This window comes from Phocoena sinus, chromosome 2 (genome assembly GCF_008692025.1).
Source record: "Phocoena sinus isolate mPhoSin1 chromosome 2, mPhoSin1.pri, whole genome shotgun sequence".
Classification (NCBI taxonomy): domain Eukaryota; kingdom Metazoa; phylum Chordata; class Mammalia; order Artiodactyla; family Phocoenidae; genus Phocoena; species Phocoena sinus.
The window spans coordinates 151,513,171-151,532,313 of NC_045764.1; the positions used below are offsets into that span (position 1 = coordinate 151,513,171).

Sequence of the window (19,143 nt, forward strand, 5' to 3'; positions counted from 1 at the left end):
AGTGTACTGAGCGACAAAGGTAGCAAGTAGTTGTTGCTATCTTGGTGATTTATGTTCTTAAGGGCTGTGAGGTCAGAAGAGGAAGTGATCCCTATAGGCTGAGGGCCCTTCAGGAAGAAGGAAGAACTTGCCTGGGTCCTAAAGGCTGGGCAGGATTAGGTTAGGCAGAGAAACACGTATGTTCATTCTCCATAACCAGGAGGGAAGCTGCTTCTGCAGAGTTAAGCCCTGATTCTGGTCCATTCTCAACTACAGATAGTCAACATCCCCACATAAACTGCCTTTCATGAAGGTTCAAGATTGCCAATCATCTAATTTGCTGATTCTAGGTAGACTTGATCACAGCTAGAGCTGACACCGTGCTTCGGGGAAGCTGGGATTCGTGGTTCTGGAGAACAGCTAAGAATAATGGACAGCCAGAGCCCCCGAATGACCTCAGGGTCCCAAAATTGTGGGATGGCAAAACGGATCTTTCCTTTAGTGTCTTAATTATCCATTCCTATTTTGGAATCAAGTTTCTAGTTTGCTGTAGGCCTTCATACTTCCTCTGTCATGGAAGGTTGTATGTTAGAGAAAGAACATTGGATCTGGAATAGGAGTGAACCCAGTCTCTACAGGCGACATTGGGCAAGTCATTCATTCACTCATTCCTTTAACCACCATTTGTTGAATACCTGCTATGTGTGATGCTTGGAGCTGGGCACTAGGAACATGATGGTGTACAAACCATTCTTAGTCCTTGCCCTCATACAGCTTACAGTCTAGTCGGGGATATGGGGACTAATCAAATAGTCACACACTAAATAAGTGAGGACAAATTGCAATTGAGTCCACTGAGGGAAGAGTCTGGAGTGCCATGAGGGAGAATAACGTGGAGACCTGTTTGGGTTTGGGGACTGAGGGAGGGCCACCCTGAAGAAGTGACTTTCAAACTTCGACTTGAAGGAAGAGTAGAAGTTACCAGCAGGGACTTCCCTGGCGGTCCAGAGGTTAAGACTCCGTGCTCCCAATGCAGGGGCAACAGGTTTGATCCCTGGTCGGGGAACTAAGATCCCGCGTGCCACGCGGCATGGCCAAAAATAAATAAATAATTGCTTGCCAGCGAAAGGAGTGTGGAGGCTGCGGGTTGGGAGGACCCTGGTAGAGGAGACAGGAGGCACAAAGTCCTGTCATCTCTCTGACGCCAGAAGTGTTTCCAGGCCTGTTTGGTCTCTTCTGGCTCTAAAATCCAGCTCTCAGAAAGTGAACTCTGGATGGAAAGTGAAACTTCAAAAGGGGCACTGAGAGGCAGACAAATGGGAGAAAAGAAATTCTTTGTCTTTAAAAAAGATAAACAGTATTCAGATTGAGATCATCTCTTAAAACACAATTAGATATGGACTCAACTTTCAAAAAGTTTATCTCTGAGGTAAAGTCAAGTTAAGAAAGAACTTGTGAGCCCCCCAAATAATGGCTTTAGAAAAGTGGAAAGTCTCTGAAAACAGGAGCTTAAAAAAAAGGATTAGCTCTTTCTTGCCTATAACCATCGCATCTTGGTGTAACCCAGGACTGCGGGTGGAATTATAACTCCCTCTTCCTGGCATCTCCCAGTGCCTCTGGGGCATGCCGCCTTCCCACTGGAGAGGGCTGTGCCCTTTGCATCCTTGGGTCCAGGTGTGACAGAATCGAATACCTTAAAACCTTAGGAGTGATAAATCCTATGGCCAACCCAAAAGTGTGAAATTCCTAAAGGACAGGCTGAGTTGAGCCACTTCTAGCCAGGGGCAATTGGGGACTTAATTCTGCAAGTGTAGCAATCTGGATGATCTGAGAGCTCCAAATTTAAGGGTAATTGCTCAATTTTCTATCCATGTCAACAGGGAAAATAGGTAAAAGTGGCTGAACACAGCCAAGCAATGAGGCTGGATGAGATGTGAGATGCTGGACTGTCAGTGGAATTAGAAAAATGCTATACGTAGTGGGATATCGCTCTGTCGCCCCTCTTCCCGTTCATGTCTGTCTCCGGGCTTTCTAACTCTCTTTTGGGCTCTTTCTCATTGCCTGCTTAATCCTTCCACCCTATCCTTCATCCGTTCTCCTGCAAGCAGCAGTCACTATTGGCCCAAGCAGTTTTAACGTGGAGAAAGAGAAAGTGGAAAGAATTCTTTAAGTGCAGATAAATTGGAACCCTGATATCTCAATTCTTTTCTCTTGCTTAGTACGAATGTTCCGTTATGTTGGCATTCCCTTCCTTAAGCTTACTGCAGCACACTGGACTTATTAGGTAGTACCCAAACCTAGTTCCTTTGCCTCCCTTTCTGTGCCTTGTTAAGCTTCATTCTGTTTATAGGATACTGGGTATGAAATTTGAAAAAGAAGTCCTTCTTATAGGAAATGGTATTGATAGTTAATGTTTGTAAGTGTTTACCAAGAGCCAGGGCCTGTGCTGCTTTATCTGCAATATTTCAGTTAATCCTCGCAACATTTCTATGAAGAGACACTGTGATCATCACCCTTTTACAGAAGAAGAAATTGAAGTTTTGTAATGTTTTTAGTAGCTCACAGAGGTCACATGGCTAGTAAGCAATGATGTGCTGGGAAATATTTAACAACCAGCTCTCTGGGGGAGAAAAAGTCCTCATTGGTAGAGTTTGCCGATTTCTGTGGTGTAAATGCTCCCACGAGGGCTGTTTTCAAGCTCCCAGCACGACATCAGTGACCACAGAACTGGGAAGAGATGGACAGTAGCACACCAGTATGTTTCCATCATACAGGTACATTGGATGTAAATAATTTCAAGAGCATAGGCAAAGTAAAATGTAGTAAAATTTAGGAAGTGGTGAGTTTTGAGTATTACCTTTGTTTCTAATATAATTTATTTAATTATAAGGATGTATAATTTAATCTTTAATAATGCTTATGTTTAACAACCTGCATGCGAAATTCCTAAAATTTTTAGCCAGCATGAGCTGCTCCAGGACGTCACTGCTAGTAAGTGATGGAGCTGGAGTTGGGACATGGCCTTTGTGACTCGTGATTACCTGTTCTCACCACCTTCGTCTTTGCTCTCAAAGTGTTAGGTTCGTTTCTCAAGCCTGCTTATCCAGGAAGCTTGCCTCCACTCATATTCCCACTGCCCTGTTGCAGATTTGTTATCCTTTCCTGATTCTCAGATTAACCCACTGGCCCCTGTCCTCAGCTCTGCTGATCCTTTCCCTGTGAAGTCTTGGCAGCAACATCCAGGCTGAGCAGAGAAAAGCCAGAGAGACCAGGTCTTTAGGGCTCTGTGACACGAAGCAGAATCTTCAGGTTGGACCACTCCTCTCCTTCATGTTATGCTTTCTTTTCTATCAAATCCATTGGGATTGCTTTTAGATAATGAATTCTCTTCTGGGTCCTTTGGAGAGGAGAGCCTATTTTAAGGGGAGAGGAAGGAGTGTCACTGGGCTTGTGCAGGTGGCAGGGTGAGTAGCGGGGAGGAGTATGGGAAGTTTGGAAGAACAGAGACCCCGCAGGGCACTCCCAGGGCCGTGGTGGGCTATGGCTGGAGCTCTCCCACCAGCGCAATGCTTTGAGACACAGCTGAGGGAACAAACTGACATCACAGAGACTTGGGACACTCAAAAGACTGCATGGAGCGTTAAAGAGCCCCAGCCAGGGGTGTTGGATCATGGTGCCAACACTGAGCTGAGACCATCATGGGCCCCAGGTTCATTTTTGTATAGAAAAGAAACCTCTGTAAAGTGATTCTCCAAACAAAAGACTCGGTGCGCCTTACCTGTAGGCCATGTCTGTGGCTGGGACATTTGGAAAGACTTCCATAGGCAAATATGACAGTCAGGTGTTTTGGGGGTTTTTTTTTATCACTAGGTATATGGGAATGGACAGCCTAGAAATAAGGATGTCGTAGAGATAGAAGGCACCTCATTTTGGTGGTGAGGAAACTTGGGACAAGAGTTGACAAGTAACTGCACATGGTCAGCAAATCAGGGGCAGATCTGGGACCCAGGTTTCCTACTCCTAATCAGGTGGACCCTCTAGTACAGCTCTGTGGACCAGGAATCTGGGTTCAGTTCTTCCTTGATAGATAGTTAAGGCCACATTCCTGGCAGCAAAAGAAAAATGAACTCTAGTAGATGTAGCCTCTTGGGGCCCCAAGGGCAACTTCTTTACTCCCCAGTGTGGGTTTGGCCCCAGAGTGACTGAGATGCCAGAGGCGTTACAGGGGACTTGCCAGAAGTTTCTTTAATGAAGCAAGAAAAGTTGTTTTGACTTGCTGTTGTTTTTTGCAGGAGGTAATTCAGGGTCCCATGCCCCTACCATGGGATAAGCATACACCATCATGGAGTAGGTATCTAAGAGCTGATGGGATGGAATGACTTAGCTCAGCACACATAGTAGAGACTGGTTTGGCTGTGCTCTTCTTGCCTCTTGAAGAGGCGGAGAGTCAGGGGAGCTTCTGCAAATGGAGTTAAGCTTGGAGCACATTTTGGTTGTTCTGCTTTGTCACCTCAGTTGTTCCGTACCTCGCCCTGGTCCAGCTGCAAAGCACAGCCCAGAGCATTGACCAGACCTCCTGCTCTGCTGGCAGAGCTGGAACAGAGTGCTCTAGGCCCCTAGTGGGCCCCTACAATCTCTGGGTCACACCAGCCTTTCAAGCTTTCCGTCACAAACAGCTCTGCCCGAAACACGGTTGACAGCGACCTCTCTGGGACTCCATTTTCTTTGTTCACGTGAGCAGCTTACAGGGACGTCCCCGTCTGAAGAGGAAGAGTGGGGAGCATGACACAGACGTCCTGCACCACGCATGCACGCGCATCGTGAAGGAAGCAGGTTGTATTAACCTTCCTCCAGGAACACAGAGAAAGCTCTGTCAGCATTCCATCGTGCTGTAGTCGGTTTGGAGGAATGTGGTTAATAGTAAATCATCCCACATTAAGCACTGACAAAAGTAGAAGAGAGTTGAGTCTCCCTGAAACAGTTGTAGAGATCTGGGTATTTATCCTGTAACTCCTTGGATTCTGTCCCTGTTGAATATGGAAGACAGGATCAGGGCAGGACAAAGCCAATCCCGTTTCGTTTCGTGAGATGGTCCTAGATGTGACGGTGAGCCGTGGTCCAGCTTTGGGGAGAGGCACGGGTACTTTTCCGCACAGCTGTGAAAGGAGTGGTGGATGAGGGCAGAGAGGAGATGAAGCCATATTGATGGGAACCATTGCCCAGGGACATCTTACACTCAGATTTTTATGTGACTAGAAGGAGAGGCTCAGTGCTTTAGGATATCTGTTTCAGGTGATGGGGACTGTATAGAGAAGAGGCATAGCGTTCTCTGCCACACACAAAAAAAGACAGGTGGATTTGTAGAGTTGCTCCAAATAGTCTTTGTAACCCAAACCACAGCAAGCTGTGGCCTGGGGGCTGTGCTCTCCAAGCAAACGGCCGTGAGGCCTCACTCATCTTGAAGTCTGACGGTCAGAAAGTGCTTAGGTGAGACAGGAAGGGACAGGCATGATTGTTCATCTGAGGTTGGACTCAGCACATCACTTAGACCTCAATTGAAGTCTTTCCTTCGAACACGTGGGGATTAGTTTCTAAAGAAGAAGCCGAGATAACAAAGCCTAGGTATAGCAGAAATCCAGGGGAGCGGTGATAGGGGCCCTCTTACCCTAGCGAGAGACGAACTTGATATGGCCAACTGGTAGGTCTTCCTTTCCAGCTTCAGGTCCTCCCAGCGTTCTAAAAATGCCCAGATGTTTGGTGTGTGCACGTGTGTACTCGCCTATATATACACACACGCGAGGGGACACATACTGGGAATGTGATTCCTGAGTGCATAAGTGTGGTTGACGGACTGGGTTTACCTAAAAGACCCTTTAAGAGGAAGCTCTTGAAAGATGATTACAGAATTGAGACACCATCATTTAAAAGTGCCCGAGGCAAATGCCTTTGAAAATTGCTGCAGCGGAGGGACAGAGAAAGAACCCGGCAGCCCTGGATTGTTGCCCCGTTCCCTCAGGACCCGTCCCCCCCTCCCCCTCTGTTTCTCATCTGATGAGAGAGAGAGAGCAGCAGTAAGACTCCTCATCTATTTTATGAAAATCCGATTGGGAATGGCTGTGATCAAAACCAGCTGGCTGTCACCGGCAGTGGCCTTGCGAGGAGGGAACCGCTCAGAAGCATTCCGTATGTGGCGGAGTCACGGCTGGCACTGATCAAAGGAGCATTTTTGTAATAAATATATATAAGGAAAAAATACAAAACCTAAGGATTTAGAATAAAAGTAGGGTAGTTTGTCTTGTTTTTTTCAGCGTAACACGGGGAGGATGAAATAGAATCAGATATGCCTGGTTTCTAACACAGAAACCAGGCATATCTGGCGGCTCTGAGAAGGTGCTCTGTGTCACATTAATACCATATCACTGATCTTGGGCCTTATTGAAGAGAGTGGAGAGTTCCTCACTTTCCATTCCTTCCAGCCACTTCATTCCTCGTCACCTTTGAAGTCGCTTACCCCCGCTCGTCCTTAACACATCTCTACGGATCAAAGCTGGAACTGCCACGAAGCTCCCAGAGAGCTCTTGGGGTGGCAGGGAGCGTCCCTGTTCATTGTTCTTCTTTTCCTTCAACTGTTGGTAACCACTGTGCGATTGTTCCCTAGAGACCACTCCAGTGCGTGACACCAGGTCCTCCCAGTGTCAGGCTCCTGGGCTGAACAGGCTCCTTCCCTATGGAGAACCCTTGTTGGGCCGTACTTGCCTCCCATGAGCACTGCCTTTGAATTGCTCCAAAGGGTCAGTCCTGGCTGACGCCCCTTTGCGCGGTCAATACTGACTCTTCCACAGCCCCTGGTGGACTGCGTGGGGTGATGGGGCAAATCGCATTCTAGGGTATTACATTCATGCTCCTTCCGGAGAGTGCCACCACCCCTCTGTGGGTAATGTGCTGAGGCCGGGCCTGCACACCCACAGGAGACCGCGAGCTAAGTCACCACTCAGCACAGCCTCCTGTCTGCCCACCACCCAGCCGGCACCACACCCCCTGAGGCCCAGCTTGTCTCAGAAATGGACTCAGTCCAAGCCCTCCCGTCCAGCCCATCGTCAGCCAGGAGAGTGGCCACGGTGTGGGCGGCTGGGAGGAACAACCGGCTCTTTCGATGTTCTTCCTGAGGTCGGGGTTCTCTTTCCCCAGCTGCAGGAGGAGGGGGTGGGTTCGGCAGGAGCATGGAGACATCTCAACGTATGGGACCTAGATAAACCGCCCCCCACCCAAGCCAGCGCCTCAGGACGGACATCTTCCTGCCCCTGTCATTCGCTTCCTCAGGGACCTGCTTGGGCACCTTTTGCTCGTGATCAGTCCTGTTTCTCAGTCCCTGCAGTGGACCTTCTGGCCAGCAGCATCACAGTTTTCAGACTCTTCTCCCATGGCTGCCTCTCTCCTCCCCTCCCAGTGACCCGGCCAGATCAGGTGAAATCACCGGGGATCGGTCCTCATAAAGCAGACCCGCCAGGGACCTGCAGGCACATTTTTGCCCCAGAACCCCAGTGCACCCAGGGAGTGCAGGGGCCCAGGAGCTCCTCTGAGACCGTCCCTTTCCCTTGTTCCTTCGGGTGTTGGAAGCCTGTTGCCTACCACTTTCCCCTTTTCTTCTCCCTTTAAAAAAATTCTCCATTTTTTCACTTAGAAAAAAAAATTATTTATACGATTGAGATCCACTAATTAAAGCCATTTTCTGGTATTTGGTTACTGGAGTGTTTGATGTCTCTCTGACAAGACCATGAAATGCATGGAGTGTCCACAGGGACAGAATTTGCTGAACACGGCTCTTTGTAAATGAGGGGACACAGTGTCGCAGCAGCTCATGAATATGAAACGCCCATGATGCCACCTCAGTGGACTTGGGAACACAGATGAATCCTGTCATGTGCTAAATGAGACCAATTTCTTTCATTTAACTTCATCTTCAATCAGACCTTCTTCCATTTGCCTGTTTAAAATTCCCCATACGTGATGCAGAAGGTAACAGCATTCAGTAAAACAAAGTTTTGCAGCTGCAGAGAAAAATTATAATGATCTCAGGTGTAAAGTTGCAATCTCCTGGAAGCGTGGACATTCTTTCCTTTCGCTCACGAGCTCTGCTGAGAGTCTGTTGACTTTGAGCGCAACATTGGGGGTTGTCTGGACTGCTCTTCTTGGGGTGTCCCTCCACAGCGTGTCCAGGCCCCTTTCAGGTGGGTTATTGAATGTGGCTGTGAATTACGCAGGATGGACGTGAGCCCTCAGCAGCCCACGAGTGCTCTGTTGTGGCCAGGGCACTGGGCGGGGGAACAGCTCTGGGAAGAGATGGTGTGGGACCGCATGGGGCCTCTGCCGTGGGGGGGCACAGTTAGTGGGTGAAGCGAGAGGGGCAGATGTCATCATTCAGCGCCCGGAGGAACCTTACAAGGTAGGCCAGCCCCTGATATCGTTTACTGAGGCGTCAAGGTCAGAAAGTGCTGGAGTTAGAAGAGACTTTATGTAGCTCTCTAGAAACCCTTCTGGCCACGACCAGAAAATTCCATTCAGAAATCCCCAACCAAGAAAATCAGCAAAGAGTAGAACCTAAAAGGGACACAGAGAGGAGGGGCTCCCTGCCTGAGCCATCTTTGCCTGGGTGGGACCGAGGGCCGGATCAGGGTGCCTCCTTCGTTCTCTCCTTCCTCTGCAGGAAGATTTACGCGCCAGGGGAAGAGCCTGAGTAATGCTCAGGGTGTACTCATTACACGCGGAGCCTGATCTAAGAAATCACTTTCTGTTCTTGTACCAAAACAAGCCGACAACAGCTAGATGTGAAGGCAGGCTATCATGAAATACGTTGCAGAGATCTGGGGCCAGGGTCTTTGCAGGAGGCAGGCAGGCTTCTTGCTGTTGAGCCACAGGGGCAGAAGGGGATCCCTCTGGGACTTCCCTGGGTACTTAGCATTTTAGTGTGCGGGTGTGATGGTATTACGGGCAACGTGTGTATTTCAGGGCAAGTGGTAGCTTCTCGCATCTTTGAAACCAGTTGTAATTGATCCTACTGGTGGTCCCACATGTTTCTATTATTTATTTCTATTACTTATTTAAGCACCCCTCATTTATTTCTGTGGTTTCATCTGGTAGTTGGTTTGTTGGTAGATCTGTTGGCAGGCTAGTATGCTGGTATCTTGATGAGTTTTCCATTTGGCAACCTCTCTCTTTGGAATTAGCTCTTACTGCTGTTGCTGTTCATTAACAAGCCTTTACTGGGGGCTCCCAGAAGGTGGCATGATGGAGTGGGGCACGCTAGAGATCAAGAGGAAGCCCAGGGTGAAGAGCAGTGTAACCCAGCCTCAGGATGGAAGCCCAGCAGTCCATATGGACCCAATTTGGATGACTCTTCCTCTGTAACTTTGTCCCCACTCCTCCATTGTTTCTTGTATATGCACAGGCCCTTCCCAGGAGGCCTTGCAGCTCTCAAGTGAGGCAAAGCCTCTGTTGTGATGTCATCAAATCCAGGATGTATCTAAGGATTGCTCTTGGTTGTTCTTGCGAAACGAATCCTGCCTAGGCAACTTTGGGACTCAGTAACACTTATACTATAACTAGAATGATATAGAGAAGATGGGCATGACCCATCCATGTGTGTGACTTGCAGATTTGAGGGGCATTTATTGATCCAGTTCTGTTCAGTTGTCCTTTAGTTTGCCCATCTTTGGGAATGCAGAAGTGACTGGGACGTGGTCTTCACCCTCCACTAGTTCAGCATCTAGGAGGCAGGCCGAGGGCAAATTTCACTTGCTCTACCTACAGCAAAGTAATCAGGTCCATCCTGTGTCCTTGAATATAAAGCATTGTGGAAAGGTAGAGTAGGAAGCTCTGAATTCTGCCTGTTGGGTTCCAAGATGATTCACAAAGGAAGGGAATGTGCATTTTCCTTATTCTGCTCATTTATCATCATTTTTTTAATGTATAGACCCGCCCTTTGCAACTTTTCCATGCTGGGTCCATCTTGGTTTGCCCCTAATATGCCTCCAAAGAGGTCTTGCCTATAGCAGGCACCCAGGTGTCTCCTGGCCGGTTGATGCAGGTCCTTCCTCACCTGGCACCTGACGCCCTCTCTCCTGCTTCGCCCCGAGCTGCTCTCTCCTGGGCCCTGCACGCCAGCCACGCCACCCTTTTAGCGAGTTCCTCCTCACCTCCTAGCGCCTTTGTGCACGTTGTCCCCTGCCTGGCTTAGTCCTGTTTATCCTTCAGTGGCCCTGTCCTAGTTCAGAGACCTTCCCTAACTCGACACTCCACCCCCTCAAAATCCTGAATTAGATCCTCTCTGGACTGAATTAAGGGCATTATGCAGCATCCATTCGATAGAAAACTAGATGGTCATTTAAAAGAATAAGATGCATGTGTAAATTGAAAAGGACAGATAAAAGTAAGTCGCAGGACTTCCCTGGAGGTCCAGTGGTTAAGACTCCATGCTTCCGCTGCAGGGGGCATGGGTTCAATCCCTGGTCGGGGAACTAAAATCCTGCATGCCACATGGCACAGCCAAAAAATAATTTAAAAAGAAAAGTTGGGGCTTCCCTGGTGGCGCAGTGGTTGAGAGTCCGCCTGCCGATGCAGGGGACACGGGTTCGTGCCCCGGTCCGGGAAGATAACACATGCCGCGGAGCGGCTGGACCCGTGAGCCATGGCCGCTGAGCCTGCGCGTCCGGAGCCTGTGCTCTGCGACGGGAGAGGCCACGACAGTGAGAGGCCCGCGTACCGCAAAAAAAAAAAAAAAAAAAAAAAACTTGTAAAACAATGGATACGTAACATGATGCCATTTGCAAACATTTTAAAAGGACATATGTGCTGTGTATGCAGAAATTCTTTTCAGTAAACATATATGAGAAATGGTTAATAGTGATCACCTCTAGGGAGATGGCTGGGATTCATATAAGGAAAGGACATTTTTCATCTTAAACTTGTCTACAGCATTTGAATTTATTACCACATATAATATTACTTTTGCCGTTAAAAATAAAACATTAGGTCTCCCTGTTATTTTGGTCTCAGAGTCCAGTTAGCTCCCTTCACAGTGTGTGTTTTCATTTACAGGCAGCACATTTATTTGTGTTTATTGCTATCTCCCACTACACTGGTGCTGCAGGAGGACAGGGCCCATGTCGGGTGTATCTGCTGTTGTTACTGGCACCTCCTAGCACGGTGCCTTTCACAGAAGGGCTGCTCCATTCATCCCTTCAAGGATGAATGGATAAACGAATGAACAAGTGAACAAATGCAGTTTCCCCACAGTGTGGCTAATTGGGCAACACGTGGGATACAAGCAGGTGAAAGGCAAGTGAGATGGCTGACATGAGAGGCTGGGAGCAAATGCAAAGAGCAGGGAAGGCCCGTTTTGTTAAGGAGTCTGAGCTGGGAGAGAGCAGCGGGTAACTGGTCAGCAGGGGGCGCTGTCTGGGGGAGCTGAAACGAAGGATGAGGGCGCCCGCTGCTGCGGCACTGACATCTCAGCCCTTTTGCCTCGCCGGCCCTTTTTCTTGGGGCCATTGGAGGCATCCGTTCCCCTCCTTCTCCACGCAGCTGGTTTAGTGCCACACGGACGGCGGGGGATGGAGCCACCGGGTCTCCAGTGTCAGTCCATTTTTCTCTGCACCATTTGGCCTTGTTGTAGGGAAGTAGCCAGTCGGCCATATGGTGAGGGAGAGACTTCCCTTAGTTATGGTTATTGGGAGACAGAAACACCCGAGAACAGAGGACACTCGGTCGCAGGCAAAACGAAAGCTGTCCCAACTATAGGCGGTTGTCTCACCTCTCCTCTAGTAGAGGCATCTTCGAAGTCACTGGACCTTTGCAAAGAAAGCCTCTGGGCAGGGGTGGGGACAGCCTTTTGGGGAGGGGTGCAGTTGAACTGGAGCTGGAAGCCTGCTCTGTCCGTTCTTAATGACTCACTTCACGCAAGCTACTTCATCTTGCTGAGCCTCAGTGTTCTCGTCTGGAAGATGGTGACAACTGGGCAGGATTAAATGAGAAAATGAGGGTAGAGCCATATAGTTTCTCTCCATGCTCAATGTTTTATCTGTTAAACGAATAAGAATAATATAGAATATTTATTACTTACTAAGCATAGTGCTTGATATTTTAGATGATCGCATGTAATACAGCAACCCTGTGAGGTGGGTGTAGTTATGTTCCCCGTTTTACAGCTGAAGAAACTGAGGCACAGAGAGGATGAAGCCTCACAGCTAGTACCCGGGGGAGCCAGGCTTCAAATGCTTCCAGTGCCTGCACTCTTAGCCACTGGACAGGAGTGTTACCCATATGCTTAAGTAGCCCATTGTTTCTGTTAATGTTCTTATTATCAGCAGCATCGAAGAAAATGAAACTAAAGTTAACATAATTATTGAATTTTTTTAAATAGTGGCTGCTTTTCAATAGTCCTAGAGGATACTTCTTTGTTCCTCTTACTGTCTCTATTAAAATTGTTGCTTTTGAATGTTAAGCTTGACACCCTGAATCAGACACTAGGTCACTGGTTCAGGCTTGCAGGAGGGCCGGATCATTCCATGCAGGTAATTTTGTGAAGAAGCGGATTGATTTCTCAAGCCCGTTTTCTTTTTCTAGGTTGGGTCATCCTGCATGTGTGTGTATGAGAGAGAGGGGTGGGCGGAAGGGAAGAGAGAAAGAGGACAGAAACTCCTGGGAACATGTTATATATATCCATAAGCAAGCACTTGTCTGTGATTGTAAATCAGAAACTGTAAAATTAGGAAGTTCTTTGAAGTTTGCCCAAAACCTGCTCCACGGCCACCTGTTCCACTGGGGCCGGCAGTTGGATGGCCAGGCTCTGCGGCGATGGCTCAAGCTGTCACTGCACCGAAACGCTCCAGCCTGCCTTGGCCTGGCTGTCATCGCTGGCTTGGTCCCACTCAGGCAGTTCACCGGTTTCTGTTGGACACCAGGCTTCCAATTAGAGAGAAGTCCCACTGTGTGGCCAGCCCCGCCAGTGCCGCTCTGAGCGGCCCCTTTGCCAAGGCCTGAGCTGACCTCCGCTCTGTCACAGATGGGCCAGCCCCACGCTCCTTCGTGCGCATTTGGAGGAGGGGGGTGGGGACAAACAGGGAAGCCACGGGGACTCAGAGTGGATAGTGGGCAGAAGTGCAGCTCCTCAGAGCTGGGAGAAGCTGGGCAGAGTTGACAGGACCCAAATGCTGACATTGCAGAGCAAGAGGGGACTTGGGGAAGACCCCGTCCTGAGCCCTGAGCACAGCAGGGAGCATTTTCTTACCAACTTCTGAATATTCATCTCAGGCTGGGCCTCACACCGAGGAGAGCCAGGAGCAGCTAACTGCCTCACGCCGGACCTGTCACACTGCTGATGGCGCATGGCACGGCCAGCTTCCGCCCTGCCCCACTGCAGGGCCCGTGCAGTCCTGCCAGCCTAGGAGCCCTCTCGGCCTGGACTCAGGGACGGTGCCATCAGCAGCCCTCACGTGGACTGTATTCTTCACTCGGAGTGAACAGGGACGAGCAAGCTGAATTTCTGTTAGCATAAGAAGTAGAACATTAGAGAATTCCACCTCTCATTCTCTAGCAGGGTAGGGAGCTAGAACCTAAGCTCTGAACTGCGTCCTTCTAGATAGAGGACTTGCTGAATGTCATTCATTATTTCGGGGCTGGTGTATGTGTCTTCTTTATTTCCCTATCAGCATTTTCTTTTTATTTTCATCCCTTTAATCACTCTCTTTCTCTGCCTGTCTCTTTCTCTCTGTCTTATTTTCTCTGTCTCCGTCTCTCCCTTGCACGCTTTCTGTCTCTCTTTCCAGGTACGGCATCTGTAACCCCTCCATTGGAAGCAATAATAAAGATGCCAGGCTGGGAACTGACATTTATATACTCGGGCTTAGCTTGACTGGAACCATCGCAAAGTCTAAATAATGAATAGCCTGAAAGTGGCAAGGGTCTTCCCAGCTCTTCTTGGAATGATTCTGCGTCTCTTAAAAAAAAAAATTTTTTTTTTTTTTAAATTTAGTCCATGGAAGCAAAAACGAAGGGTGGGGGCTTCCCTGGTGGCGCAGTGGCTGAGAGTCCGCCTGCCGATGCAGGGGACACGGGTTCGTGCCTCAGTCCGGGAAGATCCCACATGCCGCGGAGCGGCTGGGCCCGTGAGCCATGGCCGCTGGGCCTGCGCGTCCGGAGCCTGTGCTCCACAACGGGAGAGGCCACAGCAGTGAGAGGCCCGCGTACTGCAAACAAAACAAAAAAACAAACAAAAAAAACGAAGGGTGTCTTCACTGCTCTCTCCTCTCTGGAATTTTTCTTCCTTTTAATATTTGCAGTTGGTTTGGGATTTCCAGGACTGTCTCTCCCTGCTTGGCCTTTTTTCTGCCCCATCTCTTTTTTTCTCTATGCAGACTGGTTAAAACAAAGAAAGCCCCTCTACCAGTCAGTGATACTCACTGAGAGAAGGCAGTATTTCTTTAAGGTGTTAGGTTATCCCCAGGAGAAGATGGACAATTTTTCTGCTATAATAAGCAAGTTTCCACAATTAAGTGATGTGCTGTCTCTCTGTTTCTCCACGTGCATGACTTTGTTAGATTGACAAAGGGAATGTCCTCATGTCTCTTCCTATGTTTGTATGTCTGTCTCATGTGGAGAGTTCAGAGGAGGAGAATCTCCAAGAGACAGCAAGGGAAGTGTCATCTTTAGAGTCAGTGTTGTTTATTATATTAGACCCGGTAAATGGAGACTCTGATCCTGGACACACTGCTGGGAAGCCAGGTCACATCATTAGGCGTAAAGTGACCTTCAGATACAGGCTCAGGCCTTGCAAAGACTAGGACGAGCTGATGCAGGTGTGAACCTTGGTCATGAGGAGGTGCACTCATGGTGACATCCCCCTCGTGACACTACGCTTTCCCACTTCCTCTGTCTCTGACCACGCCAGGTTCATTCAGCTCCTCTGTTCTTTTCTCTCCTCTAATAAAAACACTTCCCCAAGTGCTGTCTGGGACTTTCTTCTCATTTCTTTACATTTCTCCTTAGAGAGCCACGCCAGTGGCTTCTAACCTGGAGCAAACATCAGGATCACCCAAGAAATCTTAGGGAAAAATACAGACACCTGAGCCCCACCCCACTAGGAGATTCTAGTCCAGCAGGTTCTGGGGTAAAGCCTGAGATTTGGGAATTGTTGAAGTTCTACCTTTGATTCCCATGCACACCTCTACTTCAGTTCCACAGCCCTCGACTGGGGTCCTAGAGGCCAGAGACCATTGTGTCCATTCTACCCAAAGCCTGTAGCCCTAACTGTGGCCGGCACGTTGAAGGTGATAAGTAGCCAGTGGAGAAGCAGGCAAGATCCCCCATTCGTGCTGCTGACATTTTTGGCTTCTCCTCTCATTGCAGATATTCCTGTTATTCCGGACCTGGAAGAAGTACAGGAGGAAGACTTTGTTTTGCAGGTGGCGGCCCCTCCCAGGTATGTTAAATTAATATGAAGTTGGCAGGAGGCAGGGACCATGCCACACACCCTCTCCAGTGGTGCTGCCCCCCAGGGGAGATCCAGATGTCTCTGGATGGACTCCATCCCAGGGTTCCCATTTTATTAGACGTTTTCTCCCCATTTTGGTCCTTCCCAGCTGCCTACGAGGCTCTGGGTTGGTGGCCCGGCAGCACTCCTGGCACTGGTTCTGCCTGTGGTTCCTCCTCACATTCCGTCTTTCCTGCAGCATCCAGGTCAACCGGGTGATGACCTACCGTGACCTGGATAATGACCTCATGAAGTACGCAGCCTTTCAGACCTTGGTGAGTGAGGCAGCTTCTGTGTAGAGGAGCAGGCTCCAGGCAGCATCCATAGGGAGTTCTCAGTTTCTCCAAAGCCTTACAGCCTCTCCTCCGTGGGTCTCTGAGGCTGCCGGGCAACAGTCCCTTTGCAGAGACATCATCCTCGGGTATTACAGCATCCCTGGACCCAACATATTCCAGCGTTCCCAGGGCCAGTCTCCTTCCTGCTTCCCTGGCTGCCCCCGTGGCATCAGTAGATATGCTGCTGTCATGCCTGCCATCCTGGTATTGACCTTCCCCCAAGGAGTGCCCAACCTGTAGGACATCATGGTGTTCCCTCAGTTCTCAGTGGCATTGGGGTCCACCCACAGTTTTGCTCTTTCACAAGGCATTTGCAATTTCGCAAGGCATTCTGGATTTGGGAAGTTCCACCACACTCAACCTGGCCCCCCTCTCTTTGCCAGAGGTCATTGTCCGAAGGCCTCCGAGGTGCACAGCCTGCCTTGTTTTTCTTTTTTTTTCCCTGCCCATTCACAGGATGGAGAGATCGACCTGAAGCTCCTCACCAAAGTCCTGGCGCCGGAGCATGAGGTTCGAGAGGTACGTAGCGGCGGCAGTGCGTGCCCCTCGTTCCCGGGAACAGCTGGCTCCGAGGCTGGCCTCGGCAGGAGGCTGGCTGTGACCGAGGGGACGGCGTCCCCCAGCTCACCCCGCGATGCCTGTCTCGGCAGGATGACGTCAGCTGGGAATGGGACCGTCTGTACACTGAGGTGTCCTCAGAGCTCCTCAGCGAGTGGGACGTGCTGCAGACGGACAAGGAGGACCCTGTGGGACAGCAGCCCTCGCACACCTGAGCCCGGGGTTCGCTCTCCCTGCACGCGGTCACCTCTGCTTTGGACTCGAGACACAGGCCATAAACCTAAAACTAAAGAAGCTTGCAAGCAGCTCAGAATTTTTATGTGGACTATTTTGTAATAAAAATATCTATTTTCAGTAGACCGCATTGGATCGTTGGACTGTAAGAAATTGCTTTTTTCTGTAGCCCTCTCTTCCATTTCTTTCCAGCACTCCCTTGGAAAGATTCGTCAAGAGTGAAGGAGGGTATCTCTCCCCATCACTGAAGCTTGGGAGGGAAAGCTAGATTCAGGGGGAGAAGCGGTGGTGCTCCTGGAAGCCGTTCGGCTCACAGAAGCCACAGCAGCTCCCCGGAGCATCTACCTGTGGGCACCTGGACGCAGGGATACGGGAGGTGGCATGCGGCTGCCTGCAGGGGTCCTGGGGGGGGCCTGGCCACATGCCTTTCTCACTTTGGACGGTCAGTTATGTTGGTGGAGTTGTACTGTCTCCTTCGAGCTCTCAGTGGGCGTGATCAGATGACCCATTGCCCGCGCTGGGGTTTGGTGGCTCTTCTAACGGCACGCCCCTTTCCCCCCCGCTCTTCCTGCAACCCATGCCTGGGGCTTCCAAAGCACAGGTTTCCTTTCTGCCACAGGTTCCCAGGGCCTTGTTTCTGGTTCTTATTAGCAGGGGCCAGCTCAGCAGCCCTGAGACGTCCACAGAAACACTCTCTCGGGGAGCCTGGGCCTCCGCTGACCTTTCAGAGGTGTAGCTGTTTGTCTCCATTGCTCCCCGCAAGCATCATCACTGCCAGTTTCCAAAGTGTGCCAAGATCTGGAGCAGAGCCCAGTCCTTTTTCTAAACAGAGACATCTTTTGTTTTTGTTTTTCTCTTAACTCCCCAAGACATCTCATCTGAGGACAGGACGTCTCCCCGCCCACCTCTCCTAGATGCCACTCTGGGTCAGGCCCGCGCAGTCTGGCGGCAGCTAACCAAGCCCGGCTCCCGCTCCCGGCCGTGGGGAGTGCTGAGTGCTGAATGCTGCTCTCACCCTGCCTGGAAAGCCCTTCATTAAAATTCAGAAAAACAAAGAGGCTCAACACTTCAGAAACACACTGGGGGTTATTTTTTTCTGACTACAGTGCCCTTCCCTGGTGAGCCACCGGCTCCGGGGCAGGCAAAGAGAATACTTGTCTGTTAATTATAAACTCAGGGATTTAGTGGCTTTGGGGTCTCGTTTCCTCCTTTTCCAGAGTCACACTTTTAGCCCAGACAGCCCCTCTTTGGAATAATTCCCATGGTCACTGAGAAGTTTCCATCCAGGCTGGTTTTTCTTGAGCCTGCAAGACTCTGAAACCCAAAGGAGGAATTGCTGTATTTCGAGTACCTTAATCACCGGCAAGTTCAACTGCCTCAGGACCCTGATAACCTTGAGGGTCTTCAGCCAGCTCGAGCAGGGCCTGGGGGTTGACTTCCTTCCTCCCTTTACTTCTCAGACACCTTTATGTTCCAACCAGCGTTGTCGCCCACCCGAGACTTCAGAGGGCCTCCCAAGATGACCCAAGAGGGATGATAGAATGGTTGAGCTTCGACAGGTACCTCAACGTGGTTTTCTACAGACACCGGCGGGGGGGCGGCGGGGAGGAGGTGTGGAGTGGGCCTCCTGCATGTGGCGGATTGACTGGGTGTTTACCAGTTTCTCCCAGACTGGCTCGTGTCTGAGAAGCCCCAGCTGGTCTCTGGCAAAATCTCCCGTGGTGTCTTTGGCATGGGGTGGTAGCTGCAGAGCTGCTGTTCATAGGCCGGGCCCTGGTGGGAAAGTCGGTTCCTTCATGAATTTCTGACTACCACGTAAGGCGCAGCAGGTGCTGTTCCAGACACTCCAAGCAAAACTCCCTTCTCTCAAAGCGCTTCCGTTCTGGTGGGGGAGATGGAGCAACAAGTAAGATAGAGAGGGCGTCAGATGGTAATCGGTGCTATGGAGAAAAATCCAGCAGGACGGGGAAAGGAGTGCTGGGCTCGGGGTGCAGTGTTAGGTGGGCGGTTAGGGAAGGTCTCACTGAGAAGGTGACATTTGAGCAAAGACCTGAAGAAGGTGACGGAAGGAACGGGACTGGTCCCTGGGGAAGAGCATTCCAAGGAGAGAGAAGAGTATTTGCAAAAGCCAAGAGCGGGGCATAGGCCCGGCTTCTTTGAGTAGCGGCAGAAGGCGGTTGACTGGCGGGAGGGGACCAGGGGAGAGGAGACGCTGTGTCTTGCTGGGCCCAGCCCTGGGCCCACCACAGAAGAGGTCTCTGTGCATGTAGGGTCCGCTCTCCCCAGTGACACGTGCACCCTCAGGCTCCGTGGGCTCGTCGGGCCGCCTTTGGAAAACTTTCCTCAGAGGCCTGCACGGCCCCTCCATGCCTCGGCCTGGGAAGAAGGGTTGATGCCTCATCGAGGGAGAGGGGAACCGTGAGCTCTTCTGCCACAGAACTGAGGCCAGGCGGCTGCTGCCAGCTCCCGCAGGCAGGGGCGTGCCGTGTGTGGGGCCCCTGAGTGCCACGC

The 19,143-nt window shown here is 50.3% G+C and overlaps 1 protein-coding gene across 3 annotated transcripts in view; it reads left to right on the plus strand.

The window, feature by feature from the left end:
* Positions 1 to 16,762, plus strand: part of IFT43 (intraflagellar transport 43) — an 88,580-nt gene extending 71,818 nt beyond the window's left edge. For all 3 annotated transcript variants that reach the window (XM_032623195.1, XM_032623193.1, XM_032623194.1), the window contains exons 6-9: positions 15,382 to 15,454; positions 15,705 to 15,780; positions 16,297 to 16,359; positions 16,491 to 16,762. In XM_032623195.1, the coding sequence (XP_032479086.1) occupies positions 15,382 to 15,454; positions 15,705 to 15,780; positions 16,297 to 16,359; positions 16,491 to 16,613 (335 nt within the window). In that variant the 3' untranslated portion in view covers positions 16,614 to 16,762. The remainder of the gene's footprint in view (positions 1 to 15,381; positions 15,455 to 15,704; positions 15,781 to 16,296; positions 16,360 to 16,490) is intronic.
* Positions 16,763 to 19,143: the final 2,381 nt, after the last annotated feature.